This window comes from Bactrocera oleae, chromosome 5 (genome assembly GCF_042242935.1).
Source record: "Bactrocera oleae isolate idBacOlea1 chromosome 5, idBacOlea1, whole genome shotgun sequence".
Lineage (NCBI taxonomy): Eukaryota > Metazoa > Arthropoda > Insecta > Diptera > Tephritidae > Bactrocera > Bactrocera oleae.
The window spans coordinates 30,984,666-31,007,461 of NC_091539.1; the positions used below are offsets into that span (position 1 = coordinate 30,984,666).

General features: G+C 33.6%; 1 protein-coding gene and 1 long non-coding RNA gene across 2 annotated transcripts in view; one reads left to right on the forward strand and one right to left on the reverse strand.

Annotated features, from left to right (window-relative positions):
* Window positions 1–13,074, reverse strand: part of LOC106616675 (cholecystokinin receptor-like) — a 46,902-nt gene extending 33,828 nt beyond the window's left edge. The window contains exon 1 of the mRNA XM_070110280.1: window positions 12,693–13,074. Within this exon, the coding sequence (XP_069966381.1) occupies window positions 12,693–13,068 (376 nt within the window). The 5' untranslated portion in view covers window positions 13,069–13,074. The remainder of the gene's footprint in view (window positions 1–12,692) is intronic.
* On the forward strand, window positions 5,305–6,530 carry LOC106616687 (uncharacterized). Its single transcript, XR_001330692.3, has 3 exons — window positions 5,305–5,418; window positions 5,493–5,789; window positions 5,860–6,530. It is a non-coding gene; the product is annotated as an uncharacterized lncRNA (long non-coding RNA).
* Window positions 13,075–22,796: the final 9,722 nt, after the last annotated feature.

Consider the following 22,796-nt stretch of genomic DNA (forward strand, 5'->3'; position numbering starts at 1 on the left):
ATGTCATATTAAATGTATGGAGGCTAAGGGAAACACTTAAAATGCCGAAGTTCAATATGTCGACCCATCATAACACCGACGGAATTCATATATACAGATAAATCAAAATATCGACAAATCAAAATACCGACAAATCAACGGCGCAACCGAAGGCCGCCAATGCAAAAAAATAAGTGCTACGCGAAAAAAACTGAGCACACCCTGGTGTTGGATCGACCAGGGATATTGTCTTTGCCCAAACGCGACGCGCCAGTACTCTGAACACCCCGTTATTTAAAATTTTTTTCTGTCTGTATTTTGAATTGTCGGCATTTTGTTTTGCCGGTATTTTAATTGTCGAAACTTAAATTTCGAGATTTTGGTTGTCAGCATTGTGTTATACACCCATTTACGACGCTTGAGGTTTTCACTATAAAGGAATCGCTTAAAAAGTCTGTATGTAATAAGTGTACTGGGTTTCGAACCACTGAATCTAATTTTTCAAAATAAGTCGAGAGATGTGAAGATTGTGGCTCGAACTGTCAATTTGTGAGGAAAGAAATTTCTTGTTGTATTAATTTCATAATAGAAATTTTGATTTTGGTATATTGTTATAACTATAAAAGGTGGGAGTGTTTATGGCTCAATTTCTCTTTTCATCGTATAACATGAAGCAACGTTTTTATTACGCTGTGTTAACAACGCTTCAAAAGTTTGTGATATACATAAGTGGCTGAGTTTTGTATGTGTAGCAATAGCTCGATTCCACCTACATAAAATATCAATACTTCGTCCGAGTGCAAAAGTACAAGGTGACCAAGTTTTACCAAAATACGTAAACTTTTAATTAGATGCAAGGTACCACAGGCAACCGGACCAAGCGTTGGGTGAACAAAACTCGAATACTCTGCACAGCATGTGGCGTCTGTATAATAAACCAATCGAATGCTCAAGTTTTTTGTATGTGTTGTATATTCAAACTTGCCAATAAGAAAAAACCGTTATGTTTTTAGGTTACGAAAAAATATTTATAGTACATGAATAAATTAATTCCTTTGCTTTTAGAGAAACTTTTTTATTTATATTTTTGTTAACTTTGTTTACTAAAGTGAACATGCAGTTATTTATTTCTTTATGGAATTTGTGTGTGTCCAAAGAAATAGACTGACAACGTACGTATGTATATTTAATTTTTTTCAAATAACTATTGGTCTGAACTCAGTTTAGAAGCTTTAAAATAAAAAGCTAAACAAAATATTTATTAAAAGGTTTAAGCCAAATAGTTTATTAGTTTTTATTTAATAGAAATTCAATAGACTAGCCAAATTATTATTAAATACACGACATACATGTTTATTAATAAATGAAAATTATAAACTTTTTAATGCTGTAAATGCATGTTTAATGCATATAAAGATAAATATGTCGCCTAGTGACATTTCTATAGCAATCGCTTAAGCCATTTCCATTATTCGGGCAAGGCAGCCAATTTAATTGATTAAAGGTTTCCATGATCAATATAGAGAGAAATATTTTTTTGATCGACAACTTGTAAAAGCGGAAACTTGTGGTATTTACATCAATTATCGCAACTATAATTTCAACGTTTTTATTAAATATAATATTTCACTTTTTAACTCTTGATAGTGATGAACCTTTATTGACATACTGTCCATTCTAAATTTTATATATAAAATTACAGTTAGCCGACAAAAATCAAATGAAACTTTTTCAATTTAAATTTCAGGTAGGTTTTTTCTACGACTTATCAATTTGAGATTTGAATTCGTTGAATTCTCTTCTATACATACCATAAATACAATACACAAATAAGTATGTATTACATTTTCGGCTTGCTTGCTGGAGTGTGAAGGTTATGCACATCTTTGTTAGTTAAAATAACTTCTTATAATCATTTTTATAGACTCTAATCGGGTCAATAATAATGAAAACGAGGACGACGCGTTTTTGGGTCTGACTTCTTGATGTGAAAATATTAATATACGAATTTATAAAATTGGCAGTTCTTTCTCTCTCTCTACTGTTAATTGTAAAGGTTTTTTAAAACCTGGAGATATGTTTAGAATTTTTAAGGAAAATTAATGCACTCTTAGTAAATTTTAATATGTATTGGTGAAAACATTTGTATTAGATATCATCGGTACGTCAAAAGTTAAAGGGTAGCAAACCGAACCCATGATTCCAGCTGTTTAAATTAGCAATGCTTTCAGTAATACCTTGGGCTAATATACATATCTTCTACGACATAATCATATACATTAGGTTGAAGCGAAAAAAAAAATTATTTTTACCTTAGCCTCAGGGTAAAATTTGTAGATTATAAAAGAAGAAAATTTTTGGACAAAAAAAATTTTTTTATTAACATCTAGAGGCGGCGCACTTAGTTTTAAAGTAAATTGCAAGTTAAATTTTTTTGGACAAGAAAAAATAATTTTTAGTTTAAACTCTTTATATTTATCTAAAAATTACAAAATGTGACGGCTTTTGACTAAAAATTTATTTTAACGCTTAAAAAAAGCTTTGTAGTTTAAGACTGTTTTTTAAAACTCCAATACTGACTACAAACGTTTTTTTTTTTAATTGATAACTTTTAATTGACTAGAAAGAGGACTCTCCACAGCTTCTAGAACACTTATCAGAAATTTTTTACGAAATAAGAATTTTAACTCGAAAATAATGTTTTATTGTCCAAAAATGGGTTTTTAATATATATTTGAGTTGTTTACAATAACAAGGCTTGCACATAATATGTAATACAAAACTGGGTAGAATTCAAGCAAGCGACCGTACTACTTTAATTCACGTACTTTATTCCATCGAGTTGAACTGACCAACTTTGTTGTTGCTTTCACATGCAATTTGTTTAACAAGATCGCAGCGTTCAAAGATAGCGAGTAAAAATGCCAAATCGAAGACGGCTAATATTTGTAAAGGTGCCTGCAAAGTGGACGCTGAAAGCCGAGCCGAGCGTAAGGTTGACGAATGAGAGAAAAAACATAAAAACAGACTACGTACATATGCATACGAAATACTTTCCAGTATACAAATCAAGCACTAATTAATATATCGGGATAAAAATTTGCGAATATTTCCTTTAACATATCATACCAATCTGTGAGATATATTATTGCAATTCGGGGAAAATATTTTTTTGATAATAATATACCCTTGTGCCAAAAATGAGTTGAATGTGGTCAATACTTCTCTTAGCCCCCATATACATAGTATAAATATTTCCGACTTACAGTTGAATTTATACCACATATATCGACCATGTGCTAGTTTTTTTTATGAAATTGAGAAGTCGTGTTTTTTTAATGTTAAAATAGATAAAATCGGAAGAAAGCTTGTCTTTGCCTCCATATAACTGATATTCTAGATTGTGAAACGTCCGGCTCTATATATTGTACATATATGTTTTTAGTATATTTATATAAATATTAGTGAAATGGCTTGAAAATAATTTCTCAAGTATACCTGAGCAATGTTAAAAATTAATGCAATCAACCCTTCCAGTAAATAAAATACAGTAATGAAACTAAATGAATCTATGACCCTCAAAATAAGTTTATATGATTCCAAATGATGATTGTAATCCATTCACGATTTCGTCGATCAATGAAGTTGAACCTTTTTATACTCTCGCAACCTGTTGCTACAGAGTATAATAGTTGTTTTCACGTAACGGTTGTTTGTATCACCTAAAACTAATCGAGTTAGATATAGGGTTATGTATATATATAAATGATCAGGATGAAGAGACGAGTTTAAATCCGGATGACTGTCTGTCCGTCCGCCCTAGGTTTAATGTACATATCTCCTAAACTGCTAAAGCTATAATAACAAAATTCACTGGAAGCAAATGTTTATAGAACCTCTACCTACAGTGTGAAAATAGTTGAAATCGGGTGGCAACTCCGCCCACTCCCCATATAACGGTACTGTTAAAAACTACTAAAAGCGCGATAAATCAAGCACGAAACACGCCAGAGACATTAAATTTTATCTCTGGGATGGTATAAGATAACTTAATAGGAACCGTGTTCAAAATTAGACAGTGGGCGTGGTACCGCCCACTTTTATGTGAAAACCCATATCTTGGGATCTGCTTAACCGATTTCAACCAAATTCGGTGTATAACGTTCTTTTTATATTTCTATGTCATAGTGCGAAAATGGGCGAAATCGGATTGCAACCACGCCTATTTCCCATATAACACCATTTTCAATTCCATCTGATTCTTTCACTTTCCACTATGCATATCAAGCAACAATGACTATATCGGGGTAAAACTTTGCGTGAATAATACGTTTAGAGTATGCCACCTTGTGACCAAAAGTTGTCTAAATCGAACCAAAACTGTTCAAGCCCCTAAGTACTAAATATGTGGACCCCAGTGCCTATAGTTGACCTTCTACCGAAAATATCAGTCAGTCCACAAAGAATTCTCAAACGAGTATACCATTTGACTTTGCGAGAGTATAAAATGTTCGGTTACATCCGAACTTAGTCCTTCCTTACTTGTTTCAATATAATATTTTTTATTTTGTTTTCTAGCATCAAAAGGTGTTTATAAGGAATGCATTTTATGTTGTTTCTAAAGAACTGATTAAATATAATTGCAGATAGAAATTCTGATATACTTTGTTGTACAAATACAGTTTTTTAATATGTTCAAACAAAACGGTAATCCCTTTTTACTTTGGTGTTTAATTATAACGCTTTGATTATGGTTTAACTTCTTCTTAAGCCAACTTAACCAAACATTTATTGTAAGGAAGTCTTTTTAGCACTTTTTCATGCGCTGTGAAAATGGGTAACACTCCCCAAATAACGGTTATGTCGAAAACTACTAAAAGTACGATAGCTCACTAAATAAATGTGCCATAAGCATTAAATTTCACAAACAATATGTTAGATCTTTATAGGAGGATGTGTAAAAATTGGAAAATGGGTGTGACACCGCCAACCTTTAGGTGAATATCTTAGGAGCTATCGAACTAATTTCAACTAAATTTGGTGTGTGAAACTGTTTCCATTACAGTTACAGCCATTTCTATCACACACTCTGAAAATAAGCTAAATCGTACAACGACTATAAAACTATGCAGTTAAAAGCATTAACTATCCATGCTGTCATTTGAATAACAAATTTACTTTAACGCATCCTTAAACAAGGAGAAAAAATCACGTGTGGATAAATAACAAGAAAAGCGTGGGTTAGTTTGTGTCATATTTTTCGTATATCGAGCATACCATACTTTTCTCACAATAATACAAGTATTTTTCTGTCAATATTTCTGTCAGTTTATATAATGAAATATTTTTCACTTTTTAGTTTGAAGTGCTTTAAAAGCGTGTTTTTTTGTATTTATGGTGTTATTTATTGGTGTTAAAAAAACTTTTAGCGCTACCAATGTAAAATTTTATTGCGACTATATGTACCTGTGTATTACAAAGCGTTATTATTGTTTTCTTTTTCGTCTTTTTAGTTTCGACAATAGTAGTAGAAGTAGCAATAGCAATAGTAACAACAACGGCAATGGCAGTAGCAATAGCATGAGGAGCAGCAGCAGCAACGAACAGGCAACATTAACCAAATCAATGAATTCACCATACGAAAAGCAGAACCAATAATAACAATACCATACAAACTTCAAAATATAAAAAATCAGTATAATACGCAGTAGCAGCTGAGAAATAAAGAATTAAGGTGAGCCAAAGTTTAAAACCAACTGCAACGACGAACAATTAACACCATAGTTGAGTTTACGTGGAAGGAACAAAAGGTTACCAAACTTATTATAAGTTGAAAGAGAACTTCTTTTATAACATAGTTGTTTTCTTTTTTTGCTTCAGTTGAGGTATTTCCCATTCCCGACACGTTTGAACGTTCAAAAGGTTGGCATTAACTAGGCATTAACATCACAAACGTTCGCTCGAATCCAGAAAATAATAATAATAAACAAAATTAATAAAATATAAAAAATCATTAAGATAACACATTCTATTTGTAGCACCGTTGAGGTTCCTGTTCGCTATAAAAATGAGAAGAGTTTTAGGTCCTAAATGGTAAAGTTATTGTTAGTGACTCCAATGAGGGATCGTCGGAGCGCCAGTTACCAGAAAAATTTACTTTTTTTGAACGGCATTATAATAATATATAATTATGAATAATTCAATGATAACTAACCAATATTGCATACATTTATTTTGGATTATATTAAAACATGTTTCGTTCTTCTGGTTCATTTTAACACAAAATTGAAAATGGAAGATTTTTGAATTCTAAACCTAATATTTTTCGTTTGGTTAGATAATGTGATTAGCTGAAATTTTACCTTAACATTTGTTTGTTAACCAAACCAATGTTACGGGAAGTAAACAAAAGCTTCTATGTTAAAATTTCAGTACAATGTTTGACGTTCTTAGCATGTTAAATATTGCAGCCCTCAACTATTTATGTTGCATTTATTTTTAAAATATTTATAGTATAGATATTTTAACAAATACAAAAAAATAATTTTTAATTCTTTTTTATTCATTTTAGTTACTTGATAATTTCAATTAAAAGTTCTCAAGCTTGATTTCAATGCCACAATTTTAGTCTAAAATGATCAAATTTAAGTTACCTATTAGTATTAAGTACTAGAATATATGTCTATACATGATATGCGATTGTTAAGAATTAGTATAACTATTGTAAATTTTAAAAAGTTTACTAATTAATATGAACTATTTATAAACCACAGATAAGCTTTTCAACAAAAAAATATTGATAAAGTAGTAACCATAGCAATAATCAAACAAACAATTTTCAGTAACAGATGGCTAACCAAACAAGTAGCCAATGAAAAGGACACTGTTTACCAAAGAGTAACAGAGAGTTTTCCAAAATTGTTGAAAAATTAGAGTAGCAAATAATATGTAAAATTGGCGCAAAAGCAATGAGAGAGAGCGAGTAAGATAATCACACCGACGTGAAGTAAAAGAGGAAAAATTGTCCCTTTTTTCCCGAGGCTAAAACAAAATAACCTATCAGATAACAAATGCATTAATTACTGATAACCTATCCGTAACCAGTCAGCTAACTTTTACCGGTCTTTTAGGGTTAATGTACCCTGTTTAGGGTATATCAATGTAGCTTTAAGGTGAATTTTTCCGATTATTATTCAGCATCCTCCCTATTTAGCGAAGGAAAAATATAAATATAATATGGTTTCCTTGATTTAGACATTTGCATAAAAAAATATTGTGTCACCCAGACGCGGCGCGTCACTACAGACATTCAACTTAATACAGTTACATACATACAAGAGAACAAAGTAGAAAGACACAACATTGCGCGAGTATGAAAACGTAAGGACAGGGTAATTAAAAAGGAACGCGTAAAAATTTTACGACGATGATAAACTTTATTATGCCTTTGTCGCTATAAGGAAATACTTAATGCTTTGCTTAATGGTTTGGTCTTAAAATATTAAATAATCGGAATAGAAGAGAATGATTGTAGAGCCAGTTAGATACATCTGTAAGGTCGACATTGGTCATAAGTAATTTGCACAACTGAGAAATTTAGTGCGAAGATTAAAACTAAGGAAAAGATTAAGACTTTGAAAATTGTGTGTACAGCTGGATACTTGTTCTTGTCGTATAAATTTTCATTTGAGGCAAGGCGATTTAGTGCACAAGCCGCTGATTAAATCTTATTTCGTGATTTAGAAAATTTTATTAACAAAACGAATAATTCCAGATAATAATAACTTTTTCTAAACTCACCAGTAAGAATAGTCACTAGAGAAAGAGCGAAAGAAATACATAGATTATATTACCATTACCTTTATTTCTCTTTATACATATAAATACGAGCATATAGCAGCCTGATACACGTTCAATGCTTATTGTGATATTTGGATACACGATCAATGTTTATCGCGCTAGTATTTTTTCATACCAAGGAAAGCGTGTTAGACTTTGAAAAACAATGTTACATTTTGTAAAATAAATAATACATTTTTGACAAACATCGCACGATTTTTTATTATCTTCAATACTTTGACTCGTCATATCATTTACATAAAAAATGTGCTAAAGTTTAAATCGATCGCAGTCAATTAATATATAGAACGTGCAACAGTCGCTAGTTGCCACACAGTGTCCATGCAGTATTCGGCAAAACCATGGATACCTCATAACATTTTTCATTATTTTCACTCTAGAGTTCTACACTTAAAAAATTGCACAAACTATTAGTACATACTGTACGCTAGCAAAAAATAACGATATGTTACTTAGCATCTTCCTTTACAGAATGAAGACTTTTTTATAATCATTTGTGAAGAAGTATTGTCAAATGCCGCCATTTTTGAAAAACAATAATTTGGAGTGATGAGAGCAGATTTGAATTCAGATATACGAAGGGTAGAGAAAAAGTTTAAGTGAAAATGTTTTAGTTTGTTAGAGAGTTCTACGTACAGATGCTAAGTACAAGTTTAGAGCCCGCCGCTTATCGATGATAAGCTCCACCAATCTTCTTGCCCTTCCAATAAACGAGAGTTTATTTGAACTTCAGAACAGACAGACAGCATGCCAACGCTAAAGGTTGCAACACTAAATATGGAAGCTCCATATATTATAATTTTACCTTCTAAGTAAAGCTCAGATATTTAGTGTTGCATATATTTATATACTTTTGTCGTTGCTAAATATTTCACTTGTTTCTATGATCGCGCATTTTTAAACTAATACACCAAATGTACATTTTTAAATTTCTTTATTGAAATATACTCATAAACAGAATAGAAAAATAAATCTCTTCTAAAATATATAATCATTTGGTCTTTACATTCGTAGGGTATACATAGTTTTGTTGGATACTGTATGTGTACGTTCCTTATTTTATTTTTAGTTTCATGTTTTAAGAATGCTGTTATGTATTCAAGTATATAGAAGGAGAGGTAAAAAACTTGTTTTAATATAAAATTGTAGTTGTTGTTGTAGTGAGATAATTGTAAAACTTGATCAAGTGAAATAATGACGATTAGTTTATCTTACACAACGTTGTAGTTATTCCGCTTTCCATTTTTTGGTTATAATCCAATTCAATTAAAAAAGAATCATAGTGGGTGAGTGAGACAAAGTTTACACAGTTAAATTTCTCGCATGTCGTCTTTGCTCCCATACTTGTGCCTATATATGTAGTTCTACTGACAATTGTTTCAACTGTGAAAACATAAACAGGAATCGTACGACAATGTAAGACTTCTTAAGTGTAAATAATTTTATTTTCAATCCGCCGTGGCTTCCGCCACGCGCAGTTATAAATACACACATGGATTTGTTTAACCAAATATCGCTTACTTTCTCAAACGGTGGTTTTTTTTTACCTCAATTCAGCAGCTACATTGCGCTACGACAGGATGAAAATTGAAAAAAAAACACAATTGTTTACTTTAACTGGTTTCGATTTTCATTTTGGTGCAGTCCAATAGTTTTTGTGAAGCATATTTTGCTTTACCTACAGTGATTTATCAAATAAATAAAAATAACAGCATTCACACATATACACACTTATGTACCAGTAATACGGCATGTAACTGTTGCGCGGACTCAATATTTCAACTAAAAGCAATTATTCCTGCGGAACTTCGAAAATTGCCTGATATATGAGGCATTATTTTGTAGCGTTATTTATTGGGTTTTACACGTTTTGCCCTACGGCTTACGTGAATTTATACTTACATTATATATGCAGACGTATATATATACCATATATATATATGGTATACATAATAGTATAAACTTATAACAAATTTGTAGATAGTTTTTCTCTAGCAGCTCTAGTTTTCGATATACATATGAACATATTACATTTTTAGCCAAAAATACTACAATTTTAGAATTAATAAATATATTGCTCTTACTTAACATGAAAAAAAACTTTTTTGTTTTGAATGTTCCAGCAGTTATCTGCCATTATATTTGTATTCCAACGATTCCAACTATTCTGACGAAGGCGTTCTCCTTGTTCTTTGCTTAAGTCGGCTAAGTTTTTTGGGTAGCAGTCTAAATGGCTAAAGAGGAAGTGCATCTCATGTTATATTTTACTCTCGGGAAGTGCAGCATGAGCTGCTCAATGTGTTGAATGTATGTAGTCAGCAGACTTTGTATTTCCTAAGAAATTTTGCACAACCCAATTAATTCAATCTATGCATCTTTTTAAAACATTTCCCATCCTTGTTTAGAGCTCTTAGCGGTCTCTGGCTACTAGAGGGGCATTCATCACATTCATACTACCCGATACTGAATTCACTCTCAAAGGCCACATTTTTTTAGTCCAGTGTACTGTCTTGGTTCGGCTACCCCATGAAACAGCAGTATTTGTATATCCTCCTTGTTGACCCAAAAGAAAATTTACCATTTTAAGATCGACGCATATCAGCCAGTTATGTTTATTGTATTTCCAAAATAGTCCAAACAGGCCTTTTTTTATAAAATCAGACGCATTTAAACGGCATTCTCATACACACATATAGTCACCACAAACAGCACAAAAACTATTCGGATCATTTAAACAAGTTCTTCTTAATGTAGACATAGCGGTTTATTTATGAAATTTAGTAATTTTTTTTTTCCTAAAAATTAGTTCAAGTAAGCCGAGTAAGGATATTTCAAGAAGTACCTGTATCACTAAAACTAAAGATGCTTGAAGAAGCTGAGGGTATATTTGAAATTAGCGACGTCACATTAGTAGGAAACAGTTTATAAACTTCATAAAAAAAAAAAAAGTTTAATTTTATTTGGCAGTGTAATTTATTGATTGACCAATGATAACATAATATACTAAATATAATGTTATACAATGGGAAAGTTGGTAACATACAATAATCATGCTCCCTTCGCATAGAAAGGCATTCCTCAAAACTGCCACAAGGGCAATACTTTGATAATTTTATATGTAATATATGTATATCTGAAATATATACGACTCACTTCGAAGTTCAACGTATACACACCGTTTTCAATTCGACATTTCCTAAGCACCAAAACCTGTCACCAGTCGGTACGGAATAGGGTTGAAATTATTTTATATGATGAGTAGTTTCCTACTCAACCTAGAACTCCATAATGGTCGCAACAGATATTTATATTGATATGTTCCATATAAACGAGTTCACGAGACACGGCCACGATGGCCATATAATCAGTAAGCTCAGCGCTATGACAAGAACTGTACATGGTTACAAGGAGATACAATTTTAATTTTAACTTTTAATTTATGGTGGTCCAAATAACATTACAATTGGTATGAAAAAACCGTACATAGATCTTATTCTCTAATTTGAAGTTAACCTCACAAATATTGAGTATCTATTGTAAATGAAAAAAAGTAATGGCGCTATATTACTGAGGATTCATGGGAACGATATATATCAAACATTCTTAAAAATTGTTGATTAGCTTGTGAGATATGAGATAAGATTGTTGGTATACCTTGCAAAACTTTTATCTCGTTAAAAATTTTGATAAGTGTTCTAGAAGCTGTGGAGAGTCCATTTTTTGGCCAAATAAAAGTTATCAACTTAAACAAATTTTTTTTGGTCATTATTGGAGCTTAAAAAAAATCTTAAACGACAACATGCCTTCCTTAAGCGTTACAATAAAGTTTGAGTCAAAAACCGTCACATTCGGTAATTTTTATATAAATGTAAAGAGTTTAAGCCAAAACTAATTTTTTCTTGTCCAAAAAAATGTTTAACTCGAAATTTACTTTAAAACTGATGTTAAAATTGTTTTTGTCCAAAAATTTTCATTTTTATAATCTACAAATTTTACCCTTAGGCTATGCAAAAAACAAAAATTTTTTTTCGCTCCTAATGTTGTTGATAGTTGATACCAGAAGGCTCATACCTATAATATATGTGCACACAATAAGGTTAAAGATTTCAAAGAAAATTAAATCTCTGTATGTCGACATTAATGTAGCTGAACCTCAAATAATTTAATTATAATTTTTTTTTTATATACTACTGTGCTTTTGAGAGGGAAGAGAGAAACTGCTCGATGTTCCAATTTTAATTTATGGATTCGAAAGAGAGATATCTAAACTTTGATCCTTGTGTAAGATGAGTTAACCGGCTGCAATCCGGACCAAAATTTATACAGATAGTGATTACTTTGGTTACTAACACCCACCTTAGTGTATCTACATATGTATATTAATAATAAGGTGATTCATATGCTTACCCTCATCCAATGTGATTTGGTATAAAATGCTTAAAAATGAGTGAATTTTAAATTAAAATATTGATACAATTCTAAACAATATTTTAATTATAAAGTCAAAGTTATAATTTTTTATCGAAACAAAAATAATGAATCTTATTGAACTTCTTATAGCATTGCAGTCAGGCTCTTCTGCCGCTTTGACTAAAAAGAAAAACGAAAAGTAGTCGAACTTTGGCATCATTTTATATTATTTCATTACAGGGGGCCATTAATTTTAAGTTGATTAAGTTTACTTAAGTGAGAACAAACATCTGGTGTATTACACAAATTTTTAGCTTACCGTTCCCTGTAGAAGTATAGATAGTCTTTGAGTTCCTCAAAATTTAGCAAATCAAAATTAAACTGATTAATTTATATACAGCATTTACCATTCAGTTTTCTACCTTCTAGCTTCTTTTATTTACCTTGAGAAAATTGTATAAGTTTGCAAAAGAATTCTCCGAAGATGAAGTGACGCAGCAGTGTGCCGACCAATGTTACAGGCATACATAGCACACCCAGCAGAATATCGGATATAGCGAGATTCAACAGGAAGACATTAGTCACATTGCGCATACGGCGATTTTGTACGAGCGTTGAAATCACGAGCAGATTACCGAAAATGGCAAAAAAGAAGATTACGCAATAGCAGGGTATCAGCCAAATGGGAATCTCTGAGCTAATACGCGGCGCCATCGCATTAGTACCATTGTCACCGAATGCACTCTCATTCCGAAATACGAAGGTGAGAGGCGATGGCGCTTGTAGTAGTATCAAGCTCACGTTTTCGTTGACGTTCATATTCAAATCCTCATTAAACAGTTCGAAGCTAAGTGTGCCGGCAGCTGCCGTTGCAGCAGAGGGTTTTGCACTTGTCACAAATATTGCGGTGGCGTATATGGGTGTTGGTGTTTTACTCTTTGATTTCAGCTCTTACGAGTAGTTTGAGAACTTTTCACTTTCATATTCCCTTCTGGAAATGAACACTCTGAATTATATTGCTGACAAAATGCAAAGCAATGTAATTTTCTCAGCGTCGAGTTTGCTCTAAAGAATTATTTAATTATCGTCGCTAAAATGAGTTTAATGCACTCACATTAAGTCAAGCACATTAGTACAATACACTTAACGTTCCCTTGTACACTTTATATATTTTTATGCTTTATAAATTCATCGTTTTTATGAGTTATTATATGTTTGCGCTCTTATTGGGCATTAAAATTATTTACTGCAAATTTACACTGTTGTTTTAAATCAAACACACTTGTTCACTTAACGAGATGGCTGTGGGGGCGTATAAGTGACCGATGGCGCTGAGGCAAATAACAATCCGTTACCTTTTTCAACTTAGAACAATTTCACGATGCTTTTACGTAGTAAATTAAGTTACTTGTTTCACTGTTCCACTGTTTCACAAACTTATTTAGCAAGTTTGTATTTATGCTTGTGTAACATATGCTTCTAAGTCATATAAAAACAATATTTCTGAAACCATAACGTTAGCCTTTTATTTAACATTTTATGCAAGAAAAGGTACCGAAGGGCAAAGTTCGGGAGTAACTGAACATTTTATCCTCTTGCAAGTTGCAAGGATTTAACAATCAAATTTGGTTATTATAGACTTATATTATATCTCGTAGACTCACTTAGTTTAATTATTACATTTAGACTCGTGTCCGAAATATTTTAAAATCATCCTATTTAACTCAAATTAGATATATGAATGAATTTAATATATTGGGCATATGAAAAAAGTCAAAAAATCGGCAGTCATTAAATTGTTGATATGAGGTTTAGGACAATTCCAAGACCAATTCGATTTATATTCTACATTAAACCCAATTATTTTTAGGAAACCTAGTTAATTTCATTAAAATGTCATACATACATTTACGGATTAAGGTTGTAGTATTTCCAATATGTACGTTCACTTAACTTTGCTAAGACATCTCAAGATGGAAGTTTGAAATTCATTCATTAGGTATTAGTGGGCTCAATTTTATCCATTTTGGCACAAGGCTACACTATTAATAGAGAGCGACGCTCTCTTAACTTCTTTAAGATATCTCACATATTGACTGGTATAAACTGTATAAAATCAACCGGAACATCGAAAATATTCCTATAAGCTGTGGCTAGGGGAAGTACTGAACCGATGTTATCCATTTTAGGCATCACAATATATTAGTTCCTAAAAAGGTTCTCTCTTATTTTCAATAAGGTACCTCACAAGTTGACCGACATTTTTAGTAAAAAGTCAGTCGTAGGTGTTGAGGTCCACAAATTCGGTGTCTGGGGACTTGAAAAGTTGTAGTCCGATTTCGACTATTTTTTAACATCTTCATCGCACACTTTAAATACACTTTTTATGCCAGGTCTTACTTTGTCATTGACTCTCGATTTATGTACTGTAAAGTCAAAGAATCATTTGGAATTTAAAATTGTGATATATGGGAAGAAGGGGTGGTTGAGCCATTTTCACACTGAGATATAAGGATACAAATTTATTGTTACACACCAAATTTGGTTGAAATTGGTAAAGGTGGTATCGCACCCATTGTCAAATTTTTACATTACAATCCTTGAAACCCTTGAGTACCATTTTACTTGTAAACTTGTAGGCTTCTGAAGTTTTCCCATTTTTAGTAGTTTTCCACGCAACCGTTAGTTGGCGAGTATGATCCGACTTCTCCTATTTTCACTGTATAAGGGGTGTCAAAAGAATTCTACCTCAGCGAGTTTAGTCAATATTGTATGTAGCTCATATGATTTGTGATATGTGTATGCACATTAAAGCTATTAGAGGGCGGGGTCATGCCCACTTTTTGAAAATTTACAGCGTACAGATGCTCCTCACTGCTAGGATACCCTGTACCAAATTACAGTTCTGGGTCCAAATTTGGAATTTATTTGTAGCACTTTGTAAGTTTTCGATATATGATTTTGTGGGCGTGGCAATATCCTGATTCCGCCGATCTGCATCACCAACCTCTCGTGAGTGTGAAGGAACACGTGTCCCAAGTTGCATCACGATATCTAAATTTTTACTCAAGTTATCTCCTGACCGTTCAGACAACTCGTCTCGTCATTCAGATCAATTATATATATATAGCTTGATATCTATCTCGATTAGTTTTAGGTGATACAAACAACCCTTAACCGTGAACAAAACTAATATAGGTACTATGTAGCACATGAGTTGGTACCAGGTATATCTATAGATTACAGGTCGGGGTGCATACCACAATAATACTTATCTACAGTTGGCGCTATTGTATATAATATAACAGAAGTAAACAACTACAAATGGAAATAGGAAAATACATTAACTTCAGCTGCACCGAAACGTCAAAACATTTCACAGGTGAATTTTTTTTAGCATTGATAATATGACAGCTCTATGCTATAGTGGTCCGATATGACCATCTTCTTCGGGAGAAAAGCACGTGTGTGAAAATTCAGATCTATATCTCAAAAACTAAGGGTTCGCGTATATACAGACAGACGCAGATGTCTAAATCGACTCATGTCATCACGCTGATCATTTATATATTAGGTGTAGCAAAAGGAAATCCATTATTTTTCCAATAGATGGCGTTATTTATCTGTATCGCCAGGCAAAATCGACCCATTTATGAAGCGGTTGTTGACTGCGACAACGTCAAGCGAAAACGGTCGTAGTCGAAACGCGGTGACCCGGCGGAAACGGTGTCCTATACAGGATTGACGGCCAGGAAGGTTTTGCTGTGAGTTTGATAGGATTGGCAGCGAATTACCTACTATGAGCTGCTCCCATACGGCAAAGCTCTTAACTCAGAACTGAACTGTCAATAATTGAATCGTCTGGAGGAATTGTGTTCCATCAGGATATCATCTGTTCCTGTCAATGGCAAACAATTTTGAAGAATTTGCTTCAAGAGAGGCTTGTGAAAATCGACTGTCTTAATTTTTTGCCAATAGGAACGAAGGCTTCTATGAGAGAGGCATAATGAAATTACCCTTAACATGGCAACAAGTTATCGAACAAAACGGCACATATTTGACCTAAGTCGGGTCATTCTAACTATGGTAAATAATACTTTATGGAGTTCCGACGTTTTCTACGGGGTGTTACAAACTTCGTGGCAAACTTGTTCTTATTCATGGTATAAAAATACAATATCAGTCAGGAATATATGCAATTGTCCAATTAGCAAAACCACTGAGGAGCGTAGTCAGCCTTTAAAAGCAAAATAGAAGATCAGAAGGATCATTGATGAATCTTTAAATAAATAACACAGGCATAACATTATTTGAAGTAGATATTGATGAAAAGAGCGGTTTTAACTACACTTTTTACAACGTAAGCACTTGGCACTGCACCACACAATACATATCATATACCCAATCTCAAATTTTTCCCACTTTTATCACTGAACAAATTTCTTTAATTTTTTTATTAATTTTTTATTTTTTTAATGTTAGTCTTCTTTAGATATGCACGGGTATGCACAGTTTTTGCTGTTGTGGTATACTTTTGTGTTATTGTAGTTGTTATATAATTTCTATTTAAAAATTGTCCAGTCTCTGAATCGCAACTCTAAAATATTGTATCTTAGTTATTAACTTTTCCACGCGTCTTTAAATTAAATTTATTTTAAACCGAATATATTACTGCCATATTATTTTGGCATTATCTCGCTTGAATTTTAAAAAATGTTATTTCTTGCCTTTAGAAATAACTAACTGTCGACACAGCGTTTAACGTATTTTCATGATTCTTGACATTTTATAAAATCTAATCCGTTAAAATTTTTCGAAAACCTTTAAATTTTCAGTATAGGTTCCGCGATATCTAGTAACAGTTATGCACTACGCAACGCGTTTTGTTGAACTGAAGCGGTCCTTCTGTTATATTGACTATTTAAAAGAGCCTTTGCAGCGTCTGCATACAGATTTTGTGAATGAATCGCAGCGAAATCTTGGCAGAATACCAATGGTTTCTGCGCTTTAGCTGCTGTAAGATGAGCAGCAACAAATAATAGACTGTTAGCAGAAGCCCATAAAATTGCCATCAAACTAAATGAAGGAAAGAGCTATTGTTTTATTGTGAAATGTTGTTGCAATGAGCAAGTATCCTATAAACAATTTGTATTCAAATTTTATTTCGTCTACATTTTGGTGACAATCAGTTTACTATAAGTATGTATGTATATTAGGGCGTCCGTTATTTTCCATGTTGATTCTTTTCAAACGCCCCCTGATGTCTCAGTTTTTATCTTTATCTCCAAAGCAAATAAACCTACAACTTTGAAACCAGAATATTCTGATACAAAATTTTCCGCTTCACAAAAAAGGGTATGCATCAAATGTACTGATATAGTACAGCATGTCGTATGAGCAACACAGAATTGAAAGCTCAGGTAATTTTATATAATGGTCAAGTAAAAAGTTCGTTCGGTCAAAAGATGAAACTTTGTGTACATTTATCCGATTTAAGTCAAATATGCGCCGTTTTGTTCGTAAACTTGACGACTTGTAAACCAACGTGATGCTAACTTAATAATACCCCTCTCGTAGAAGGCTGCGTCCCTATTGGCAAAAAACTCGGAGAGCCAATTTTCACGGGCCTCTCTTGAGGCCAACTTCTCACCATTAAGCGTATTCGCCATGGAGAGGAAAAGATGGTAATCACTTGGTGCCAGGTCCGGACTATAAGGTGGATGCATTAGGACCTCCCATCCGAGCTCCCGGAGCTTCTGACGCGTCACCAAAGACGTGTGTGGCCTGGCGTTGTCCTGATGGAACACAATTGGGCCTCTGTTGATCAAAGATGGCCTCTTCTGAATGAGTGCTGCCTTCAAGCGGTCCAGTTGTTCGCAGTAGAGGGCCGAATTGAGCGTTTGGTCATAGGGGAGCAGCTCGTAGTAGATGATTTCTAGCCAATCCCATCAAACACACAGCAAAACCTTCCTGACCATCAATCCTCCAAAACCGTTTGAGCTCGATGTTGTCCTAAGTGACCCATTTTTCATCGCCAGTCACAATCCGCTTCAGAAACGGGTCGATTTTGTTGCGATTCAGCAGCATTTCGCAGATGGAAATTCGGCCCATCATGTTTTTTTGCGTTAGTTCAGCAATAATAAGTGCTTACGTGACGGTCTGTTTCCACTATCTCCATGGTCTTATACTTTTGTGCTACACGTTCGTTTACAGTTTACACATATTATATTGCGCATATCTCTCAGCTTTTTGAGCTTAATGACATTTAGTTGTTAGAAGTACAACAAACTTATTTAATTCGATCAATCGCTTTCTAGACTGGCTTTATGAAATGTATCATATTTGAATTTTTGAATAGACTTCCATGGAGATGAATGGGTCCGCGTTGGCTCTCTATGAACGTGATACTACTTTACAGAATTGTTCGACGCTATTTAAGTAGTGCAGTCGAAACAATAGAGTTCACCCAACGTATTCGTAATACTGTCCTATCGGTAGGTGGGATCTACATAGTCATAAGGCTCTACGATGCGGAATTGTTAGAAGCCGAATGGCAGAAAAGACAGCCTCATTTCTTGCTTGCCTTGCTGCTTGAATTGCTGCCTTATCCATCGAATTTTCCATATTTTACCCTCTGCATCTTCTTTTTGTTTCTAAACTTAAGAATATCACTCGCCGGTCAGAAATTTGAACTCAATGAGGAGCCACACCTCCGTGGCCAGAAAACATATTCCCCAGACGGTTGAAGAAATGAGTTGAGTGCTGTGCAATTTATTGTCATATTTTCAACATTTTTCTTTTTCGCTTGTAGGCTAAGTATTTATCGGAATATTCTCATAGTATTCAGTTGCTGGGGCTCTAAAATTTTCTTTCCAATGATGTTACAGGGTCAAGAGAGAACGGATACATTTGGATACATTTCAATAAAAACCGAGAAAAATATGACATATTGTTAATATTTTAAATGTTAGTTTTTATGGAATCGAGATAGTTTTGGTAAACGCAGAAAATTAAATTGAATAAAAGTACTGAATACTTTTTTAATATTTGTTTTTTTAATAAACTCCTATACGCTCCCGTGCTTACAACATTTAATGTAAAAGAACTATAAATGTAGCCTGATAAAACTACATGTGTTCCTTGGAACTCTGGGGGGGCCGGAATCGGTCAATTGCCCCTTCCACAAAACGGAATGTGTACCACTTTTTCTATGTGGCAATGCTTCGATTCGGCCAGTCATTTTGATATAGGTATATGTTTGTGGGAGAATTGCGGACAACACGATCCGGACAATCCTACTAATACAATTGTCTTTTTGAGTGCAACGAATGATATTAACAGAAAGTCATGTGAAAAACTTCTGTTTGGGTGCGTGTGAGTACAAGCAACAGAATTTACTCGCACCAAAGGAAACTTTTAAACCACAAAATTTGAACATATAATGTGTGTACAAACAGGGTTTTCTAGAACTTAAAAATTTGGTAAAGTGACGGTTACATACGTAGTTTTGAAATATTGAGGACGGTGAGCGCGTATGTTAAAGGAGTTCAGAAACAGTCAAAATCAACGTGTTAAATTGAAATTTAAAATTGAAGTGCAATTCGCCGCACAGCAATGTACCGAGTAGAGTGGAGGAGAAACAGTCAAAATCAACGAATTGAGTTGAAATTTAAAATTGACGTGTAATTCGCCGCACAGCATTATACTGCATAGAGTGAAGAAGAGACAGCAGAAATCAACGAGTTAATGTAAAAATGAAGTCGATTCAGAATTCGCAGCACAGCAACTTATGGATAAGAAAACAAGACATATAGCAACATTCAACGAGTATCGGTGCAATTGAAAATGGGAGCAGAATTTGTAGCACAACAAATTATTGAAGGAGAACGCAAACGTGACAGCAGGATTTAGTGGATAAATTTGAATTTAGAAATCGATTCAGAATTCGCAGCACTTATTGAAGGAAAAAACAGCAGCAGTAGTAGGTATACATATTAGGTTTAAGTAAGATAGAATAGCGGATAGAAAAGCGAAGAATACCATGCAGGAAATAATAAAGTAAAACGGAGAAACGAATCAAAATCATATTAGAAAAATAAAAGAAAGGTACAGCTGGTCATATTTGTAAAGATCAACTTTTATAAAAGCAAATGCAGTGGCAGTTACTATTACATTCCTATTACTTAATATTACTACTGTAACCAAACATTAATAATTAAATTGAATTTTTAAATGTATTTATTTCCTTAATCGATTTAGTATACCTATATTAAAACGTAATCATACTTGTTCGTACAAATAAGCATGTTTACATTAATAGTAGATCCGAATTGGAATATATGTATGTAATTTTGAAATTGCAGTACTGATGCAATTTTTTCTCATGAATACATAACAAAAGTTTATACCTTATCTTTTTTATATTAATATTTATATTTAAGTACACATATGTTATCACTTCAATAATTTGCAAAACACTGTATTTTACTATACCTATTATTTGTTAAATATTAAGAGACATGGACAGTCAGACGATTTTAGCTATGACGGTAAGGGCTTTGAAAGAAGAATTAAGACGAGTTGGACTTACCCAGACAGGACGAAAGAGTGAGCTGAGGGATAGACTTTTGCGACGTTACGAACTCATACAAAGTGACGATGAGGAGAGTGAAAATGAAAGTACTTATGAAGATAAAGTTAATCCATCAATGGACACCGTAGTAGTCAAATCCAACTTTACCTTAAAGGATATCGAAGGCAGTTTACCCTCATTCAGTGGAACTGATTCCCTTGAAGTTAGTGAGTGGTTACAAGAGTTCGAAGATAATGCTGTTACTTTGGGTTGGAATGAGCTTCAAAAGTATGTGTATGCGAAGCAACTGCTTAAAGGAGCTGCAAAGTTGTTCTTGCGTAGTCAGGTGGGCATAAAAAATTGGTCTTCGTTAAAAACTGCTATTGTTGATGAGTTTGGCACCAAATTATCTGCATTAGAGATTCATAAGATGTTACAAAATCGTCGTAAAAGAAGTTGCGAATCTTGTAGGGAATATTTATACGTTTTGATGGATATAGCCAAGCCAATAAATCTAGACGAAATGAGTTTGATAGGGTATTTTGTGGAAGGTATTCCCGACTCTAGGCCTAATAAAACTATACTGTACCAGGCACAGACGATTAAAGATTTAAAAGAAAGTTTGAAAGTTTACGAACGAGTTCATGGGGCGTGACAGCACTCAAACAGAACTCAATATGAACAAAATGCGCGAAAGGTCTCTGCTGGGCAAGGAACTAATGGAGCAATGAAGAAATGTTACAAGTGTGGTAGTATCTTGCATCTAGCGAAAGATTGTGGGGAAAATAACAAACAATATAAATGTTTTAAGTGCGGTCAAATGGGACATCGCAGTTTCGAGTGTGGCAGCAACGTAGGTAGGCAGATAAAAACCGAGAGGGGTACAGTTAATGCGATGCTTGATTGTCCTTATAGTAAATGTAGTGGATTAATTTTTAAAAAGATCAAGATGAGAGACTTATATGTTGATGCCATGGTTGACACCGGGTCTGATCTAAGTTTACTTAGATACGATATTTTCAAAAAATTCAATTGCCCTCTATCAAGTTTCGAGAAACGACGATTAGTCGGCATCAAAGAAAGTGAGCTGAACACTATAGGCAGTATTACTGAAAATATTGAATTAGACAGGCTTACAGCACCAGTCACTTTCCATGTTACCACAAGTAACGACTTGAGATATGAAGCGATCCTCGGAAATGATATTTTAAAGTTAGCAGACGTTATATTTTCAGAAGGTACTGTAGAGTTTAAAGAAAAGATTCAAAACAAATCCAGGGAAGTTGGGATAGAAACCGATGAAACACAACGAAGTAGAGAAAAAGAGGGTAGTAACAAAACACTCGAGGCGAAATGCATCACTCTCTTATCAGAATTTACTTCTCTTTGCCTAGAGAATGATTTAGAAAGGGTTGAGGACTATCCACTTTTGAACTTAACTCATTTGTCTGTAGACTATCGCTCGCCTATAATTGATATGGTCACTCAATACACTCCGGTAAAACAATCCCAATCACCAGTTGAAATGAAAATCATTTTGTGTGATGACCGACCTATCTACCAAACTCCACGAAGAATGTCATATGCAGATCAGCACGTGATAGATACGCAGGTGACTGAGTGGTTGAAAGATGGCATTATTCAGCCAAGTAACTCAAAGTATGCTTCAACAGTGGTACTGGTATCGAAGAAAGATGGCACAAAACGATTGTGCTGCGACTTCAGAAAGTTAAATGAAAAGATAATGAGGGATAATTTTCCAATGACACTCATCGATGATGCTTTGGAAAGATTACAGGGAGCCAAAATATTCTCTACTCTCGATCTGGCCAATGGATTTTTCCATGTGCCGGTCGAACCAAACTCAAAACGTTACACCTCATTCGTAACCCATAGTGGGCAGTATGAATTTAATTTCGTACCTTTTGGAATTTGTAATTCTCCTGCCGTATTTTGCCGTTATATATCAGCTATT